This window comes from Ochotona princeps, chromosome 31, assembly GCF_030435755.1.
Source record: "Ochotona princeps isolate mOchPri1 chromosome 31, mOchPri1.hap1, whole genome shotgun sequence".
NCBI classification, from domain to species: domain Eukaryota; kingdom Metazoa; phylum Chordata; class Mammalia; order Lagomorpha; family Ochotonidae; genus Ochotona; species Ochotona princeps.
In genome coordinates this window covers 820,770-839,737 of record NC_080862.1, presented here as the reverse complement: position 1 = coordinate 839,737, position 18,968 = coordinate 820,770, and the positions used below count along the sequence as shown (strand labels likewise).

General features: G+C 46.0%; 1 protein-coding gene across 2 annotated transcripts in view; it reads right to left on the bottom strand.

Annotated features, from left to right (window-relative positions):
* MAMDC2 (MAM domain containing 2) overlaps nt 1-18,968 on the bottom strand; it is an 89,600-nt gene that overhangs the window by 47,830 nt on the left and 22,802 nt on the right. For both annotated transcript variants that reach the window (XM_058657385.1, XM_058657386.1), the window contains exons 3-5: nt 5,964-6,235; nt 4,345-4,429; nt 2,737-2,874 (exon numbers count right to left, since the gene is read on the bottom strand). In XM_058657385.1, coding sequence (XP_058513368.1) covers nt 2,737-2,874; nt 4,345-4,429; nt 5,964-6,235 — 495 coding nt within the window. The remainder of the gene's footprint in view (nt 1-2,736; nt 2,875-4,344; nt 4,430-5,963; nt 6,236-18,968) is intronic.

Here is an 18,968-nt window from a genome sequence, read left to right as displayed (position 1 = left end):
CAAGAAGGTGTCCATGGTGCCTGGAGGGAGGTCCTCGGCCCACTGGAACGAGCCCTCCCACAACAGTGTTGGTGTTAAAGCCTGAGCTGGGGCACAGCCACTCTTAGTGTGTCCCTTTCTCTGCACACGCTCCACTGTCACCGTCCGCTGCCTTCACAAGATGCTGAGCCAATGAGATTGTCGGTCTGACCCGGGACTTGAACTTCCTAAACCGGGAGTTAAATAAATATTTTCTCTTTATACATCTAGTTGTCTCAGATAATTTGCTGTAGTCATGCAGAGATAATACAGTCTCTTCAGCATCCACATGGAAAGGCCCGGAAGGGAACCAGGACAAATTCTTGCTCTTGTTCTTGTTGGAAAATCGGCTACCTAGAATCTGCTCATTCATTGGAGAAGACCTTGGAGTTGAGCAGTAGACTGTGTTACAAGTAAGCGTGACCTAGGTTTTTAGAAAGTCTACCCACACCAGATGAGACAGTTGAAAGCCCACAAGACAGGAGAGGGTCCCTGCCTCCCTTCGGTGGAGGCTCTGGTCTCAAACTGTCAGTCTGCTCACTCAGCCCCAGGGCTCCATTTTCTTTTCTTTTCTTTTCTTTTTTTTGACTTTTTTTTTTATTAATTATTATGCATTATGTGACAGTTTCATAGGCTCTGGGAATCCCCCCACCCCTCCCCACGCCCCTCCTCCCTGGTGGATCCCTCCACCTTGGTGCAGTACTACAGTTCAAATTCAATCAAGATTCTTTCCTTGCAAACATATACCAAACATAGAGTCCAGCTACTTATTGTCCAGATGGGTTGACCAGTTTCTTGGGGAGACCATTTCTGGTCCAAAGTTAGAGCTGGTAGAATATCATCCCAGTCAATTAAGAGTCCCAATATAACATTAACAGCAATTTGTAACATTATGGAATTGACATGATTTTGTGTAACCAGTATGTTAAAAAAAAAAACAAAAAACAAGTTCTTAACCACAACCTATGATTTGCTCATTGACATTTCAATTTTAGTTTGTATACAGGACTGGCTGCTATATACCTTAAAATGGCTATAAGGTACCATTCAGCTGTCTCGTGTCTATTTCATTTTAGTATTTAGCCATTTGTTGTGTTGAAGTATAATTTTACTGATCTTGGCAGATTTTAGGATAATCTAGACTGGCTTGTAACTCTAACAAGACATTTGTCAACAATTAAGGTGCAGAACATTTTTTGGGGGGGGGGTGTGCAGGAAAGTCCCCAACACCACGGTGAAGACTACTCAACTATTAAAAAAAAATGAAATGCAGTTCTTTGTGGACAAATGGTCCCGACTGGAATCCATCATGCTAAGAGAAATGAACCAATCCCAAAAGGTTAAATACCACATGTTTGCCTTAATTTGAGATGAAAAGATGACAACCTGAAAGATAGTACCTGTATATTGTAATATTATTGCAATCTCTAACAACAATACAATAAGATAATGCGATAGAATCTATAAACCAACAATTAATGTCAGAATACTTAAGATCTACATCGAAAAACTGTAAAACCTACTATACCCTCAATACGCTATGTTAATCCGTAATGGGGGGGGGAGTGCAGGGAAGCCTTTCAGGACCATAAAAAGAGTGAGGAAAAAGTACAATATAGCCTATCAAGATCAAATCTGGTAATTCATAGACAACAGATTCAAAGCGGCACTAAACAATAGTAAAACTACTATACCAATGCATGAGGGAGGAATCGGGTGTGATCCTGACAACCTCTTAACAGGAGGTCATGTGCGTGGAGCAGGGGGGCACTCCAGGGTGGAGCAGGTGGCAAGCAGAAAGCCTGGATCCCAACCATGAAGACTCCCAGACCTTCATCACAAACTATTAATACGAGCAACAAGGACTATATCCCAACTGCCAAGGAGGCCACAGGGAATTGGATGCCCTCGGAGGCCGAGTACTCTGAGGTCACCCACCCCCAACCGGAGCTTCCGCTGGGAATGGAAGAAGTCCAAACACTACCGTGCAGAAACCAACGTCATCGGAAAGACAACCAGAAGCCCTGAGCGGTCCGCAGAAACAGAAGAACAATAAACGTCCTTCGGGACCAGGGAGGAGAGCTTTCTCTGGTCCGAGCCTGGCTCCAGCTCTGGACCCCCACCCTCCCTTGCAATGACCATCAGGATCGCTCCGAAAACCCCTCATAGCAAACAAACAATCATACAAACTAAAAAAACCTAAAATAAATAGACAAACAACAAAAAGTAGAGCTTGGAATCTGACAGGAAAGAGCTGGCATGGATTTGCTCATGCCTGGCTGGGTGGGACACGAAGATTAGTCACTCAACCCCAGGGCTCCATTTTCCTTGCAGCGACCCAGCTGACTCGGCCGCTAGGGGGCCGTGCTGCACACAATATTCAGAATTAATCATGGCTGCCGCTGGAGAGGCTTTTCAACACTGTTCTCGTAGTTCAACCCGCTTTTAGGGAAACACTCCAATCTTGTCTTCGCAAACAAGAAACAAGAAAAGAAAGCGTGACACAGCAATGTGAACCCTGCAAACCCCAGTCAGAAGTGACGCTCCTAATGAGGCGGCCGTCTCCTGGGTCACTGCGCTCACACCCCACTCTCCCACCGTCCTCCTCCGGTGTGGACAGAGGTCCAGGGCCACGGAGGGGGTGGGAAGAGAAGGCAGCGGCATTCAGCCCGGCAGAAGGACTTCGTGTACACCCTGCATCTTCCGCGCCCCACTCACCCAGCTCGCTCTGGAAGGTGTGATCCTGTGGGAGCACGGAGTGAGAGTTCCGGATGTTTCCTCCCCCAACAAACCAGTTCACGTTGGGGTTCCAGCGGTTCACAAAGCCACACAGATGGTTTTCTTCAAAGTCGCATTCTGGTGGGAGAGATGTAAAACCCCATGTCATAAAGACACAGTCACCCCTTGGGACTGTCCCCTGTCTCTTCCTTGCCCGCCATGCAGGTCAAGAGGAGAGACAACTTCTGCAAGGCATCAAGACCTGAATTCTTAGGGCCGGCCCTGTGGGGTAGCACGTAACACTGCTGCCGCTAACATCCGCATCCCATATGGGTATTAATTCATGTCCTGACTGCTCCACTTCTGATCCAGCTTCTTGCTAATGCTTGGGAAAACCAGGGAAGATGGGCCAAGTGCTTGGGTCCCTGCCACCTGTGGGAGACCTGGAAGAAGCTCCAGGCTCCTGGCTTCATCCTAGCCTGGGCCCTGTCACTGCAGCCACCTGGGAAGTGAAACCAGAAAACGTGAGACGTCTCACTCTTTGTAACTCTTTCAAATAAACAAATTCAAGGAGGGGAGGGAGGGAAAGCTATCCCTTGAAGCTTTCTTTTACCACTCACACCTTTGTGGTGATTCCATGAGCTCTCCCCAACTCACTCAGGTACAGAGTGCCCTGTTGCTACCATCCCGCCAGGAAAAAGGCAGTTAAGATGTGTTGGGGGCCCAGCAGCAGACCAACTACCTTTATGTTTGTGATATGTTGTCCTCAGGAGAAGCCACTGAGGGGAGCATTTTACAGGCATTCAGACAGAGGGTGAGAGGTCAGCTGTGCGGTGTGCGTGCCGCATGCGCATGCCACGTGCAATCAGGCTGCATGGAGGTCTAGCAACGGAGCCTGGGCCTAAAGGCACCTTCTCTGCAGGAAGTATCCACTCTCCAGCCTTTTTCTCTCACACTCAACTCCCCATTCCCTCTCTCTTTATCCGCTTTCAATGCTCACTACAAACATGCATGGGCATCAATTACTTTTCTGCACCAAAAATGCGTATCTTTTAAGTGCGTTTTCTTTGAAGGTTTTGAAGTAGCCTGGTATTGTAGAAACACTTCAGTGTCAGGCAAGTAAAAGGTGGGCCGCCATCGTCCTGCAACAGAAGACACGCCCAGCTAGCCCAGCCCAGGTGCAGCAGCAGTGATAACGGCCACTAGCAAGACGGGCTGCGGCAGGCCACGAGCAGAGCAAAGGAAAGGGTTCCACAAGGCTTGCCGTCCTGGCAAACGCTGCAGAAAGCCGCGCCCGCAGCAACGTGGGAGCTGTTTTGACGAGAACATGCTGAGGGCAGCAACTTGCGGTTACGCTTTCTTTCAGTGATCCAGCCAGTCCAAGTGCAGGGCTAACTGAACCTCCCATGATCATGAGTCATGCTGATGGATGCTCGAGACAGAAGCGCAAACGGCACTCAAGCGAGTCCAGCAAAGAATTCAAACCCCTGAGCATTGTCCACTGCCTGTTCCGCTACATACTTGATCTTTAGGATTGATTCAGTTTCTTCTGGCAACAGTCAACTGTAGAAACAGATTCACGTTCTGATCCAACAAAAACAAACTCACCAATGCAGTAGCCAGTTGTCATCCTGATTTCAAACAGTGCGATGCTGGCTGTGTTTCCTTGTCCTAGTACTCCTTCTATTAAAATCTGCAGAAGACATGGGGAAGAAGGGGAGTGAGGCTTCTCAACGCGGAGCTCTTTGAGCCAGCTTTCAGCTAGTGGTTAGGAACTCATCAGCAATTACAAGCAGCCAGGATTGTGAGTCTTCACTAATTGCTACTGGATACCAACCTCACTATGGACTGTTTAAAATGAATGGGCATGTGCCAGCACGCTGGGTACACATGCGTGTGTATGCATTATCACACAGGTGTATACTCCGACTTTGAGGACGGTGCCAATACGAGCTAAGAGACATCTGTGCTACGTCCCAGCGCCACCTTCTCTAATGCATGTGGAAGAACTAACTGTTCACCATAGATGGCCAGCAAAGTTTGTGGCCCTGAGGAAATTTTCAGGAGTGGAAGGCAGCGGACCCAGGGGGAGGAACAGGCAGGAAACGCCAGATTAAACGGTGGGAGATCACATGAGACTGAGCACATTGATGAAGATGTTGGAAATGTCTACGTAACGGACAAGGATGTGCGGCAGAGTTCAAGGGTTGGTTTTTTTTTTTTTTTTAAGATTTATTTTATTTTTATTAGAAAGTCAGATACACTGAGAGGAGGAGAGACAGAGAGGAAGTAGAGCCGCCGGGATTAGAACCAGCGGCCATATGGGATCAAGGCGAGGACCTTAGCCACTAGGCCACGCTGCCGAGCCCGAGTTCAAGGGTTGTTGCAGTGCGTTACGGTCCTGTTGTCGGGGGTAACAGCTTTTCCAGATGTGATTTTAGCCTGACACTTTGCATGAAGGCTGGTAGATTTAGGGTGTGATCACTGTGAGGAGGACGTTGTGAAACAGGAAACTGAGACACCGATTGTCCTCCCGTCAACTACTGCCCACTGCAGAGGGACTCCAAGCTAAGGGCGGGCGGTGAGCGAGCACAATATTGCAAAACTTTCCCAAGAAGAGGGAGGGACAGGAGCTGAAAGGTAAGTGAGGGCTGGAGCACATTTTTGTGATGATTCTTACAAAACATCGCCCCATGGCCACACCGTCCAGCTCCTTCCTCCGCTCCCTGCTGCAGTACACAGCCCACTCGACCTCCCCTACCCTACACATCCTTTCAGCATCTTTCCTCCGCCAAAGTATTTTCATTGTTTTTCTTATTGCAGCTAATGTTTTATTACAAAGTTTTCAAATAAATCATTAGGAAGATAACATAAACACACACCACATACAATTTAGAAGGATGGAACAAAAATGATTGGAAATGAGAATAGTCCCACAAGCCTGTTAGAAACCCCAGTTTCAGTGAAGAGGTTGGTTTCAGGTCTATTTAGATTGTTATAGAAATCCCATTTAAATGGAAGGGAAAACAACCTATGAAGAGGCTCTTCTGAATACACAGCCATTAATTCACAGTGCTAGTATTCTTCCATGAATCATCCAGGATACAGCACATCACCTGCTGTATGCGGGACATAACTCACTTCAACAGCACAAGTTTTCCTAAGATCTCAGATAAGCATAAAGTGCACGTGATAAACTCCGCAGCTGCCTCCTCAGCCCCATCTACCTGGAATTTCTTGGGACTGTTTTGCAAATCCAGGCTGGCTATGAGCCAGCTATCCGAGGGTTCCTTAGCCGACCAAAGCAAGCGATCCAAGTTTTCGTCTTCGAGCCTCACATAGAGGCTCAGCTGACTGGGCTCTGAGAGAGGCTGTGACGACGCGGTTATCTGGTAGACCAGGCGCAGGCAGCTCCATTCCTCAGCCTGCAAGTCTGCACTGAGCAGCACGGCTTTCTCCCCCTGCTTGGCAAAGGAGGCGTCCACATAAACATAATGGCCTGGAAACAAAAGGAACACAGGTGAGAAGTGATCTGCTCTCAGATCGGAAAAACACACAGAGGACCTACGAGCACCTTTTGTCAACCCACTGAAGTCCACACGAGGCCTCTGCCCCGTGTCGAAAAAGGGCAAAGTGCGGTGACACTGAGGCTACCTTCCCAAGTGGCAACGTCGGGCGGGGGCAGTGTTGCTCTCCTTAGAGGGGGCACATGGTCTTCGCTTTGCCATAAGCTTGTAACTTCCTACTAACTATGGGCACAGAAGCCAAGTACCTGCCGCCTTTAATTACCTCACCCAGGCCCACTTAGAACATTGTATTCAACTCCCTGGTTCCCTCCAGAACACACAGGACTTCACAGACCAAGGGCTATGCAGTCAGAATAATTCAATGGGCTTAACGGGCTCCTTCCATAATTCTCCTTCTATTTAGTGGCTCGGGCTGTGCATAGCTTACGTTGTCAGTGCAGAATGAATCAATGTGGTTTATCTCAGTTTGGATCTTGGGGGCTAGGCAGAGAAAGTTCATTATTTTAAAAATAGGAATAAGCCCCCTCTGTACACTTTACTGGGACCAATTCTGATAGTTCCAAAGATTTAGTTAGAAAACAGGTGCGAAGCATAGGGGCTTAGGAAGGAGTGGCCGCCCTGGGACTGGCACTCAACACATGTTCCACTCCCTCTGTCCCTGGCTATGCCCCTGTCCTCCTCCTTCCCAGCTCCTCTCTTTGCCTGCTTCTTTAATCCCCATCACCTCCTCTCCTCTTCTTTTTCTTACCTGCTCTATATTCCCCTTTCCAACCCCTCCCCGCTCCTTTTTTATTGGCAGGTGGTGGCGACTCGCTGCTAGCTTCTCCTGAATATGGATCAGCATTTTTATGCAAAAGGGGGCCAGGCACTGGCCTCCTCCAAGCCCACAGGTCCCAGGGCCTGGAGTCCTTTGGGAACGCTTTGCTTTCTAGAACACTGGCTCTCAAGCTTCCTCAAAGACATCTGTGAATGGTATTTAACCTTTTGCCTTCAATTCTGTGGCTGCCCATTTAGCCCTTGTAGTGCGGGCCCCCCAACACTAAACTCTGAGCACAGGGCCCTGAAGTGGCTCTTTGTTTTGCGTGATATCTTCAGTCCCTCCGCCCACACGGCCCCCAAAGCCGTCCAGCCAAGCTCCTTGTTGCTGTGGCGGGTACTGACAGGCCAGCTGCAATGTTGCTGACCATCTTCACATTTGGGACACAGTTAGAGTATTGTCTTCAGGAAGCTTTGGTTGCTGGGTTTCAAGATCTAGATCTCCAGCTGGCAATCTGCTTAACATAGCAACCACCCACTGAGTGCAAATAGCAACTGCTCTCAGATGCCAACCTAGGCGCCCTTGGTGGAGAAATCTGGCTCTTGCAGCAACTGCCACCCCAGCACCACCATCACGCCCTGTGAGCCAAGAACACTCCCCAGGAACTCAGCTCTGCTCTAAGTGCATCCTGTGCATGTATGAGCTGTGGGCTGGCTGAGGGAAGGCGCCAAGCAAGGGCTCTTGATGTGACTCAGGTGGAATTAAAATCTGTCAGCACCATCCCTCTCTCCCCAGTGTGCTACATACCCACAGTAAAAGGCTAGGCAGGTAGAGTGTGGGGATGGGATGGGATTGAGAGTACTCCATACCTTCTGCAAGGAAGCAGAGCATCTGGGGCTCAGGGCATAATAGAGGAGAAGGAACAAAGAGAATGCTAGCTCACATTCACGTCGAATACCAACTTAATTTCCTCAATTTTCCATGGCATGTTTCCCTGGTTTCTCTCTGTGTCCTTCCTTTCCTTGCTCCAGAGAGCAACAACTCAGTTTCCAGCCACAGTCCTCAAGTCAAATTACCTGGAAGGCTTGTTCCAAAACAGATTATGGCTTCTCTTCATAAATTTCTGGGAGCACTGTTGTGTTCAAAACTTTGTTTTACAGGAAGAGATACAAATGTCTTGCGTTCACTTGCTTATACTCCAAGTGCTCTCAGCAGCTCAGGCTGGGGCTGGGGTCAGGAGCCAGGACGTCAATCCAGGCCTTCTCCCATTTGCAAGGTGGAAATCCAAGTGTCTGAGCCATCAGCACTAAATCCCAGGGTCTGCCCTGGTGAGAAGTCAGGAGCCAGGAGCTGGAGCGAGGAATTAAACCCAGGCATTCTGAGGTAGACATCTAAGCTGCTCAGCTAAATGCCTGCTCTATGAAGCTACTCTGCTAAGAAGCCACATTTCTGAGAAGTGCGGGTTTGGGGCCCACACTATGAAAACGACTAACTCACAATGTCTGGCGGAGAAATAAGGCCTCATTCTCAAGGCACCTCTATCTACCAAAGAAAACAGTTTACCACAGCATGTGGAGGAGGGGAGAGAAATTCCAACAAAAGGCGGAGTATGGCTTACAGAGTCTGTTCACTGGAGTTTGTCTCAACCTCTCAGTGAGTGCCGTGAACAAAGCTCTCTTGACAGCATGTCTCGCCATGTCAGATTTTATGGCTTAGGCAGTTGTGTCTCTAACGTGGCCTACCTGCTCCCAATCTCTGTGTCATACGGGTCCATTTCGGCCAGCTGTTTGGGTCTTTGGTCAAATCTAGGATTTCCTCTCGACCTGTAAGTCCTCACTTCTGGTAGGCTGACATCTTGATACCGGGATGCCAGCAGAGGGCCGGTTCACGTCCTGCCTGCTTTGCTTCCCATCTGGCTCTCTGTGCCGGCCCATGTCCTTGGGCCCCTGCCACGTTGGGGAGACCTGGCTGGAATTCCTGGATCCTGACTTCAGTCTGGGTCAGCTTCAGTTATGGGCCACTTGGGGAGTGAACTAGCAATGGAATCAGTCAATCACTGTGTCTGCTTCTCTGTCTTTCAGAAAAGTAAAGATCAGACAAATACCGAAAAAATTTTTAAAAAAGAGCCGACCTTCTGTTCACTCCTTGTCCTGTGGTACTCAATCTTGGACTCACATTAACACCACTGAGGGTGGCTGGATCTGCAGTACAGCCTGCACACGGTATCACAGTGGCTCTAAGCCAACCCAGACTGGACACACACACTGGGGTCACTGACAGTGGCTGCATCTGCAGTGCAGTCTGCACACGGTATCACAGTGGCTCTAAGCCAACCCAGGCTTGGGAAGCACTCCTGCCCTTTGCTTGCACTCCTCCTGCTTTGATCCTAGCCCAGCGAGGGAAGGGCCTGCGTCTACTTGATTTATGCCCTCCGCCCCTCCTTTTTTCACTGTCTCAAACACCATAGGTTTTCAACAAATACAAGGTGAAACCAAAGACAATTTAAAGCAAAAGCAACAAGCAGCAGTTCAAGAGCAACAAACAATGAAGCAAAAGGCTCTGCAAATATCTATTTCAGTATTACTCCTTAAGTATGAAAACAAACTTGTGACTCCATGTCTCTACGGCTTATAAAAACTCAGGATAAATTAGGAAGATGGTTAGGCAAACAGTCTGCCTTGGAGACTAGGGTTTGCTGAAAACAGTGACAGCAACTGCATCTGGCTTTTACTGCATGTTTACAAAGCCCCAGAGAATGTTTGAGCCTCAGCTCAATGCCATGACCAATTCGGTCGTTCTTCATTGCACAGGTCAGGAAAGCCTGACTCAGAGCAGAGACACTGTCGAATGGACACTGGCGTCCAGATTCCACTCACACTGCCAGATGGAGCAACCAAAGACTTCAGTGTGCTCCAAACAGTGCACAGGATATAGCTAACCTTAAACAACCTATCTGTTGCTTAACTGAAATGCAGATTTAACAGGGCATCCTACAACTTCCAGGCCAATTCATTTATGAGAAAGAAGCTGTTAAAGGGTGTGAGTAGTTATCCTGTTGTTAAACACCACCAAATACTCTTTCTTGAAGTTGTGTGCTACTAAACTTCTGGTGTCTGCCCATTTATCTGCTAGGTAACAACGGCATCTCATTGTAGCTGTGTTTTGAATTTCTCTTACTCTGAGTAGAGCTGAGTGTCTTGGTACTGATTGAAAAGTCACAGATGTTTCTTTTGTGTGATGCTCTGGACCTATTTTCTATTGAGTTGTTAGTCTTCTGTGAATGACTTACAGAAGTTCTTTTTGTGTAAGGAAATTAACCTACTGTCTGTCGAATGTGTTGCAATATCCTCAGAGTTCACCATTTGTCTTCTGATGTATGGTTTTTAAAAATGACTTATTTATTTACTTGAAAATCAGAGTTACTAAAAGAGAGAGAGGCCTTAACAGCTGCTGGTTCACTCCCCAAATGGCCCAAACTGCTGGGGCTGAGCTAGCCCAAAGCCAGGAACCAGGAGCCTCCTCCATGTTTCCCATACAGGTGTATGGGCCTAAGGGCTTGGGCCATCTTGAGCTGTTGTCCCAGGCCACCAGAAGGGAGCTGGAATGGGGACTCCCACAAAAGATGCCGGCACCAGCGGCTGCAGCATCACCCACTATGCCACAGTGCCAGCCCCTGATGTGTGAATTTTTTTAAAGGCAGGGTTAACAGAGCTTTGAAAACATCGAATAGCTACATATGCAGGTTAGAAGAAGGACCACTTAGATAGCACATGTGGACAGCATCATAATATGCACCATTTGTGGAAGTTTTGAGTTAACCACTGAAGTACTTATTTTTATTTTATTTTAAAAATAGTATAAAATGAGAGGATTTAACATTTTTCATGATTCAGATTTGTAGTACAAGTTCTCATCTGTACCCGCCATCACAGCAGTCCAGGAGAAGAGGCAGGTGAATCATTGTACTAGCAGTTCCTAAGATTGATTCTGGAGCACGTCGTAGCCTGAAATACAATTTCCAGAGCGTGTGGAGTCTGCTCTAATACAACCTTCACTTTCTAGTTTTCTTTCCTTCCGCTGTCGTCCTTTTCTTGTAACTCACTGCCCTCTTCTGTCTAGTGCTTCCCCTTCAAGCCCTGTGTGAACGCTGAAGAAAAGGCCCATTTATCGTTCCCTGTATTTTCCTGCCAGCTCTCAAATACTTCCTACAGGAGTGTAAACCAACTGATACCCACACACTTGCAGGCCACAGGGCAATTTTTTTCAAATGCAATACTTTCAAATCTGTTTAAGCCAGAGACACAAGGGGCGAGGGTCAGCTGCAGAATCAGATCAGGCCAGCCTGTCAAGCTGGCCCTGTCAGAATCTGGAACCTGGTCAGTTGTGAAGTGAAGCCCTCTCTGGGGCCGGGGATATGGTGCAGTGGGCTGAGCTGCTGCCGGTGACATCAGGACCCCATGTGAACACTGGGTCAAGTCCCAGCTGCTCCATTCTCAATCCAGCTCCCTGCTAATACTCCTGGGAAAGCAGCAGAGATGGCCCAGCACTTGGGTTCCCGCCACCCACATTGGGAACCTGGGATTGAGATCCTGCAGCCTGGCCAGTTCCTGGACTGGTGCAGACCAGGGCGGCCATTTAGGGAATGAACCAGTGGTGAAATTTCTCTTTCTCTCATTCTCTCCTTCTCTTTAACTGCCTTTCAAATAAATAGATAAACCTTTAAAAAATAAAGGAAAACCACTCAAAATCTGGAGCGCTAAGCTCCTGCTTATTTTACCCGAACAGCCAGGAGTCCTGGGCTGACAGGGCAGTAATGAGAATGAGGCAGTTGTTACTGTGAATAATAAGCCAAGCACTCAGTGCCAGGTTGTAGCGGAGTTAATTCCTTCAATGGGGAGTGTAATGTGGGCCTCTCGAGCGTGGTTGTGAAAGCTGAATAATGTGCATGGGAAATATCTAAGCAGAATACACACAGTGTAGAACCTAGTGCCATGGGGGCTTTTAACACAGTATTGCTTCCAATCTCATATTTTCAAATCATCACATTAATATTCTATACAAATGTTTACATTGAGGTTGTGTGTTTCCGAATTTCTTGAAACTCTGTCATTCCATGCACCTTTTCACAGTTTTCCATATCTAATGTCACTAATATGACTGTTTAACTATTCTCATCTCCAAAAAACACAAATTAGCTAGTTTCTTAGCAATATTATCCATGAATTTTGGGGATTGTCCTGATGATTAGAAATAGGAAAATGCTGCCACGTGTCCCCAGCATAGTATGCATGCTGGGAAACACTTGTACATGTTAAAGTTAGGTATTGTATTTTATTCATCATATCTGCAGGTATTCTTTTTCAAAACGTAGAAGCTTGCACCCAGAGAAGGTGAAAAACTTGATCAAAGTCAGACACAACAGAACTGAGCAGAGTGTCCTCGGTTCTGGATTTCTGGGTCTCTATTTCCATTAGTCAGCCTCCCAAAATACCTCCACTCGAAGCCTAAGTTAGAATTCCCCTGCAGAACTGCAGGATTAACACTGTGATACTCCGACACAAACTGGGTTTTCCACCACTGCTATTTATTTTTTCTCCTAGGAAACTTAAGGGACAGACTTTTCCTTCCGGAACACACCTGTGAGCACACGTCTCAGCTGACCCCTCCGTGAGCTTCTCTGGGTTTGACGGAGCAGCTGCACAGGTGAGACACATGGAATGCAGAAAGACGTGATGATTTGAGATTTATACACGGTGTAATTTGTTCAGTTTTTCTGGATGTTGGATGGCATCATTTGCTTCCAACCAAACACACCTGAAAATATCAAGCCTCACGGGTGTTTCTACCAGTTCTTCCAAAAATTTAGGATATGTTTGAATTCGATGTTGATTCTTTTCAAAGTCCCTACCTGCTCCCTAACTGAGCAGCAGAATGAAAGAATGCACAAGAGAGAGGAGTCTGGGGATTTACAGAAGCATCATTAGACAGGTAGCTTACGATGCTCCCCAACAAAGTTGCTTAACCACACCCTGTTCTTCCCTGGGAAACCTAGCTTTCCTTACTTTCCATTAAAATGCTTGAATAGGGCCTGGCACCATCTCTCCAATGGTCCAGGGAGGGTCACATGACCCAAGCTTCGCCAGACCACAGGGTAAGTGTATCAACCGACTCACACAAGTGAGGCTCGGTTATGGGAACTTTGTTAGGACTACTGAGAAAAATGAGCTTTCCTTTCAGAAGGACTATCAGACTTAAGGCTGTGCTGTGTCTCCACTTGCTGCGCTCCATGAGGAAGGAGCCGGAGGGTAACGCAGCACCGAGAGAGGCAGAGCGAAGGTGTAAGAGGGATTGGATCAGGTGGTGTTTTTAAGAGCCCTGATGCACCTAAACCACATGTGCCTGAACCTTTCATTTCCGTTGGGTGATAGCGTCTTTGAGTTGAAGCTGCTTGAAGGCAAGCAATGTTTAGAAGACAGAATGAGCACATGCTGGCTTTGGCAACAAGCAAAGCAGGAACGTGAAGGAGAGGTAGGAGTTGTGAACTTGATGGCAGAAGGTGACTAAGAGACCAGTAGCTTGTCTCACCTTTGCTCCTACTTCTCTGTGTGGCCTTGAATAGTGAGTTAACTTCTGCAAGCCTCAGTTTCCCCATGCTCAGACAGAACTTTTAAAAGTCCTGACATGGTTCAGACAATGGGAGGGGAGTACTGGGGTCCCAGGTACCCAGACTTGCATTGACTGGGACCAAATGTTTTAACTATATATAACTATATTATATTCCGGGCTCAAAGACAAGGTTTTGTTGGAAAAAGTGGGTTCTACTGTTATAAAGTATTAGTTGAGGGCCCAGCACAATGGCTCAGTGGCTAAATCCTCAGCCTTTAAGTACCAGCATCCCAAATGGGGGCCAGTTCATGTCCAGGCTGCTCCACTTCCCATCCAGCCTCCTGCTTATGCCCTGGAAAAGCAGTAGAGGATGGCCCAATGACCTTGCGACTCTGCACCCACATGTAGACCCGGAGGAAGCTCCTGGATCCTGGCTCCAGACATTGAGGCCACTTGGGGAGCCAACCAGTGGACCAAAGATCTTTGTCTCTCCTCTTTGTAAATCTGTCTTTCCAATAAAAAAATAAATAAATCTTAAAAAGAAGTATTTGTTCACCCCTGTAGTTCTGTTTATACCAAATTCTAAAGTAAGTCCTGGCTCAGCTGGGGCCCAGAAAAAAATGTGGTGTCTAGTTAGTATTTTGTGCTCTGTGTTAGGAGTTGGTAAGAAGCCAAGGTCAAGACTCAGTCCCTGGAGGATTTTTAGCTTTCTACAGACACAGGGATTGTTAAGGCCTATGATCTACATCCCTAATCTCCAGAGCTGTCTGAGGGATACAAGGGGTCATTGGTCACACAAGGGGTTGGGGAAAGGAATGTTCCAGATTCCACACAGTCATTTGCTCTGCCTTAAATGTCAGCACAGGCGTTGCTGGCACCATTCAAGGAAAGCTCATCTTTACAGCCTGCAAACGGAGGGCAGTGTGCTGGCACCTCTCAAGGCAAGCTCTGCCTGCAAACGGAGGGCAGTGTGTTGGCGCCGCTCAAGGCAAGCTCATCTTTACAGCCTGCAAACGGAGGGCAGCGTGCTTGGAGCTTATTTTTTATATCTCAAGACAGCGTGCTCTTTGTAGAAGAAGCTGAGAAGACAAACAGTACCTGTCACACAATCAGCCGCACACTACTCTAAATGAGTATGAACTGCTTCACCTTATGGGGCAACTTCCACATTGCAGTGGAACTCAGATGACAGAGGAAGTTTTATGAAAGCATTGTTATGAGAACCTGAGCATGATTACATTAAAACATTTAAACTTCCAGGGTGAATTTTAACCCTGTATGTACATTGGGAGTATTCAAAAGATTTTTAAATTTAAGAAATAATGTTATCAATTGTCAGAAATGTCATCCACTTTCAGTGTCAGCTTCTTTTTTTCTTTTCTTTTTTTTTTAATTTCAGGTAAAATTTGTGAATGAAACTAAAGTCTATACAGAAATGTATATCCTAAGAATAAAATTCATCTTCCCAACAGTAGAAGGATGCTTAATTTAACAAACATGTTTGGAATGTAATAAGCAACAAACAAGACTATTTTTCTATGTGTCTTTTAGTTTCTGTGTAACAGGGAATTTTCCCACTACAGAATGATTTTTTTTCAACACTCTATAATTCACGAAGTGTGTGTTAACATGAAAATCACATATCCTGATGTTCAATTCTCTTTTGTTAATTAACACCTGATCTCTATCATTCCGCTCACATAGGTTTCAGATACACAAAACTCATAAAAGGAATGTGATGATCACTCCTAAGAGGAAATACTGCTCAAGTCAGACATGGCAGATTTATGATAAGGCAGGCACAAGGTCGGCTGAGGGCATGCCATAACGCATCAGAATACACTTCAGATTTTGGAAGCAAGCAGTGGTATGGAACGATCCAAATTGTGCACAAAAGATATTTCAGGATTAAAAAAAAAGAAGGTCAAAACTCCAGACAGGCAGAAATCTGAGGCTATGTCAACGCTGGGACAAAAAGATTCAGAACAACCAGCTGATCCTAAGTCTCAGGCAGCACCTCGGATAGCTCCCTGGACAAGGGGTGTCTAGACAAAGCAAGATTCCAAGATAGAGTCCCATCCTGTAGACCCCCACTTGCCACCAGCCCCTTTGGTGAGGCAAACATGGCCCTTGACCAACATTCCACTCGCATGGGAATTCCGTTCCACTAGACGATGTGTAGTTTCATTGATAAAAGGCTTTTTCATGATGGCAATAGTTGGAAAGGGTAGTGTTAATTTTGCCAAGCCCAGATGACTTGTTTTCTGAAAGCCTTATCCCACCGAATTCAGCCACAGACATTGCAGTTTGGTCCTGTGGCATAGTTATGTGTTTATTAGATGCACTAAAATTCTATGTTAAGGTAAGTTTATCTTTCTCCATTTAGGAGTTCATGTTTTTGTTTGTTTGAGCACAATGACCAGTAGGGGACTCTTCTCTGGCAGAGTCTGAAGTCCCCCACGTTCACACATGTATTATTTATCTCAAGTTCTTTAGCTGTCTTATGTTATGGTGTTAGTGGATCATCACAACAATTGGAAAATCAGACTCATTTCAGATGGCCTACTCAATTAATTGAAAACATGACCCTCACATCAATCAAGGGAATAGGATATTTGTATCCAACTAATCTAGGAAAGGAAGCAGGCAGAATGGAGGAATTAAAAATAAAACATATTGTCCGTGGAGTAAAGGTCAGGCTTAGGGCCAGGAAGAACAGACACAAGCATTGTGGGGACTCCGCCTATTGTGCGATTATGTGAAATCCAAGACAGAATGGTGGGATGAAGGCACTTGCCGGTGGAGGATTAGCTTGCTGCACCACCGTGCCAGGCCCCAGGATCTGTTCTAATGAGTTGGCCTCCTAGGATATACCTAGAAGCAAGGAATGGTCCCAACAGGCCTCTGGGAAAAAGTGATCCTTTGAAACTTCTTTCTCTTGGTGGACTGAATCTGTACTAGCTTGGAAGATGAATGTGTGGCCTCCAATGGGGTGTGTCTATGAAGAAGGTTCCTCACTCCCAGGACACCAGCTCAAGTCTTGGAGTCACCAAAGATCTAGGAGGACTAGGGATGGGTGGGAAGCTTTTCTGGTTTTGAAGAGTTTTCAAATGATCGATTTAATTTTTTGTTGGTCAATCTGTTGAAGTGTGAGAACATAGATACCTAAAACTGAAATACCAACAAAAGAAAAAAAAAGAAAAATCGCAATTTTAAAAATTGTTCTGAATACACTTTGGCGCATGGAGACCTGGCACAGAGGCCAGTCCTTGCCACCATCATTCGTAAGGCCAGACATGAGGCCCAGTTCAGCTCTCTGCTCAGATTTGATCAGTTCCTCCACCTCCAGGAAGCTTCCTGTGGCCTCCCATCACTCTCAAGTCCAAAGCAAAGATGTAGTTTACCATCACAGTCCAAACCACATTGCCTCAGTTTCCCAAACTCCTCCTCCTCCCAATTTCCATCTTATGCCTGGTCTACTGTTGGCCTTTTTGTCCCACCAGCTCCAAGTTCTCAGGATCAAATACCTGAGAGTTTCTCTTCAACTAGATTCTTAACCTAAAAAGGTCCTTTTCAGGCCATGTAAACCCATTTGGCTCAACAAACATTTATCGAGGGACTATGCCAGACATCAAAGGAAAAAAAAAAAAAAAGAAAGAAAGAAAAAGGACTACCTACAGAGGCCTTGCTTAGTGCTCTACAGTGCCTTGTGGCAGCATATTGTTCAAAGAATGCTTGAGTCAGGGCACCCAAGCAGACTCCAACCCCAAATCACTCATTTAAATAAAGGGTACTCACTCCTTGTGTGCAAATAAATATTTCAGAGGATTTCTAAAAATCAGGTATTACCACATTATTTTTCATAAAATAGGCACTAAACCTGTTCTGGAATTAAAGCTTTCCTCACCTTTTAGAAACTTAGTAACATTTTCCATTCCTCGACATTCACTTTGCTTTTGGCCCCAAGACTTGGTTTAGTTTTTGGCTGCCAAGTCATACAAATTGGCAACGACACATAGAAACCAAGGAAACCAACTGTGTCAACAAACAGTACTACCAAACGCTTATGCAACCCAACCAACTGACCCTATGAGCTGTCACTGCACGGCAGAGCCTGTTTTTCTTCCTTTTGTCTTAATAAGAGACTTAGGGTGAAAAAAAGAAAATGTCCAGCAGATAGAGAAATGATTAAATCAATTACAGTCTATGTTATGGGCTGTTAGGCAATTCTTACACAGAAAAATGCAGTTCTGTATTGGCCTGGAGTGTTTATATATTTACATGCAGAAGTGAGAGTACTTTTCAAAGCTTGCAGTAAATGTTATGATAAGGTTATTTTCATGCAGAAAGAATCAAAATCTATGCACAAGTATTTTTTTTTTGGTGTGCATTTTCTATGAACTTTTGGATATATCACTCTAGCAAGTACAAATCATAATCACACTTACATGAATTTTAAAAAACTAAACATCTGGAGAAGTTGTAGGAAGAGGTAGGCACTGCATCACACTGACAAACACTGGTTGCCTCATGAAGATGTCGTCAGAAAACAATCTAGTAATAGTACGTGCCTCGCCGTTCCTTGAATTGTCATGTAAAGCATAAATGCTCTGCTTACCTGAAATAGCCTATAGTTGGGGAGAGTGTTCGATCCAGTGGATAAGAACCTGTGCCCCATTTTGGGGTATCTTGGTTCAAAATCTAGCGCAAGATCCTGACTTTGGCCTTTGCTAATGCCAACCCAGAGCAGCAGCAGATGGCAGCTCCAGTAATTGGATTCCTGCCACCCACGTGGGATTCCTGAAACCAACTCCTCACTCCTACCTTTGGTTTGACCATGTCATGGCTGCTGAGGGCATCTGGGGAATGAACAACTGGACAGGAGTTCTCTTTCTCTCTCTTGCAAATAAATAATTTTAAAAATAAATAAAATGACCGACTGTATAATAAAGCAAGCACAGGAGACTGGAGCATAATCTCAGCCCACCAAACGAGTGATCGTTTCAAATGTTTCCATATATACAAAGCCGATAAGCACATCTTAAGCAATAGCACTCATTATTACATAACATCTAACCACTGTTTGCAAACAAACTTGCATTTGGTTTTAATCTGCTGCAGTTGCACAAGTTTCCACACAGCCAGACAAAGGGCAGGTGTGCTTTGCTTGTGTTGGGGAAAGGCCCAAGACACACCTGTCCAGGGGCTGCACAGGGGGGGTGCACAGTGAGCTTTGGGTTCCAGGGAGCTCCTCCCAAACACCTCTATTCATTTGTCCATGCTGGGTCTTTCATGTATAAATGCCATCTCTATTATGACATCTGAGAATAAACAGCTAGCTA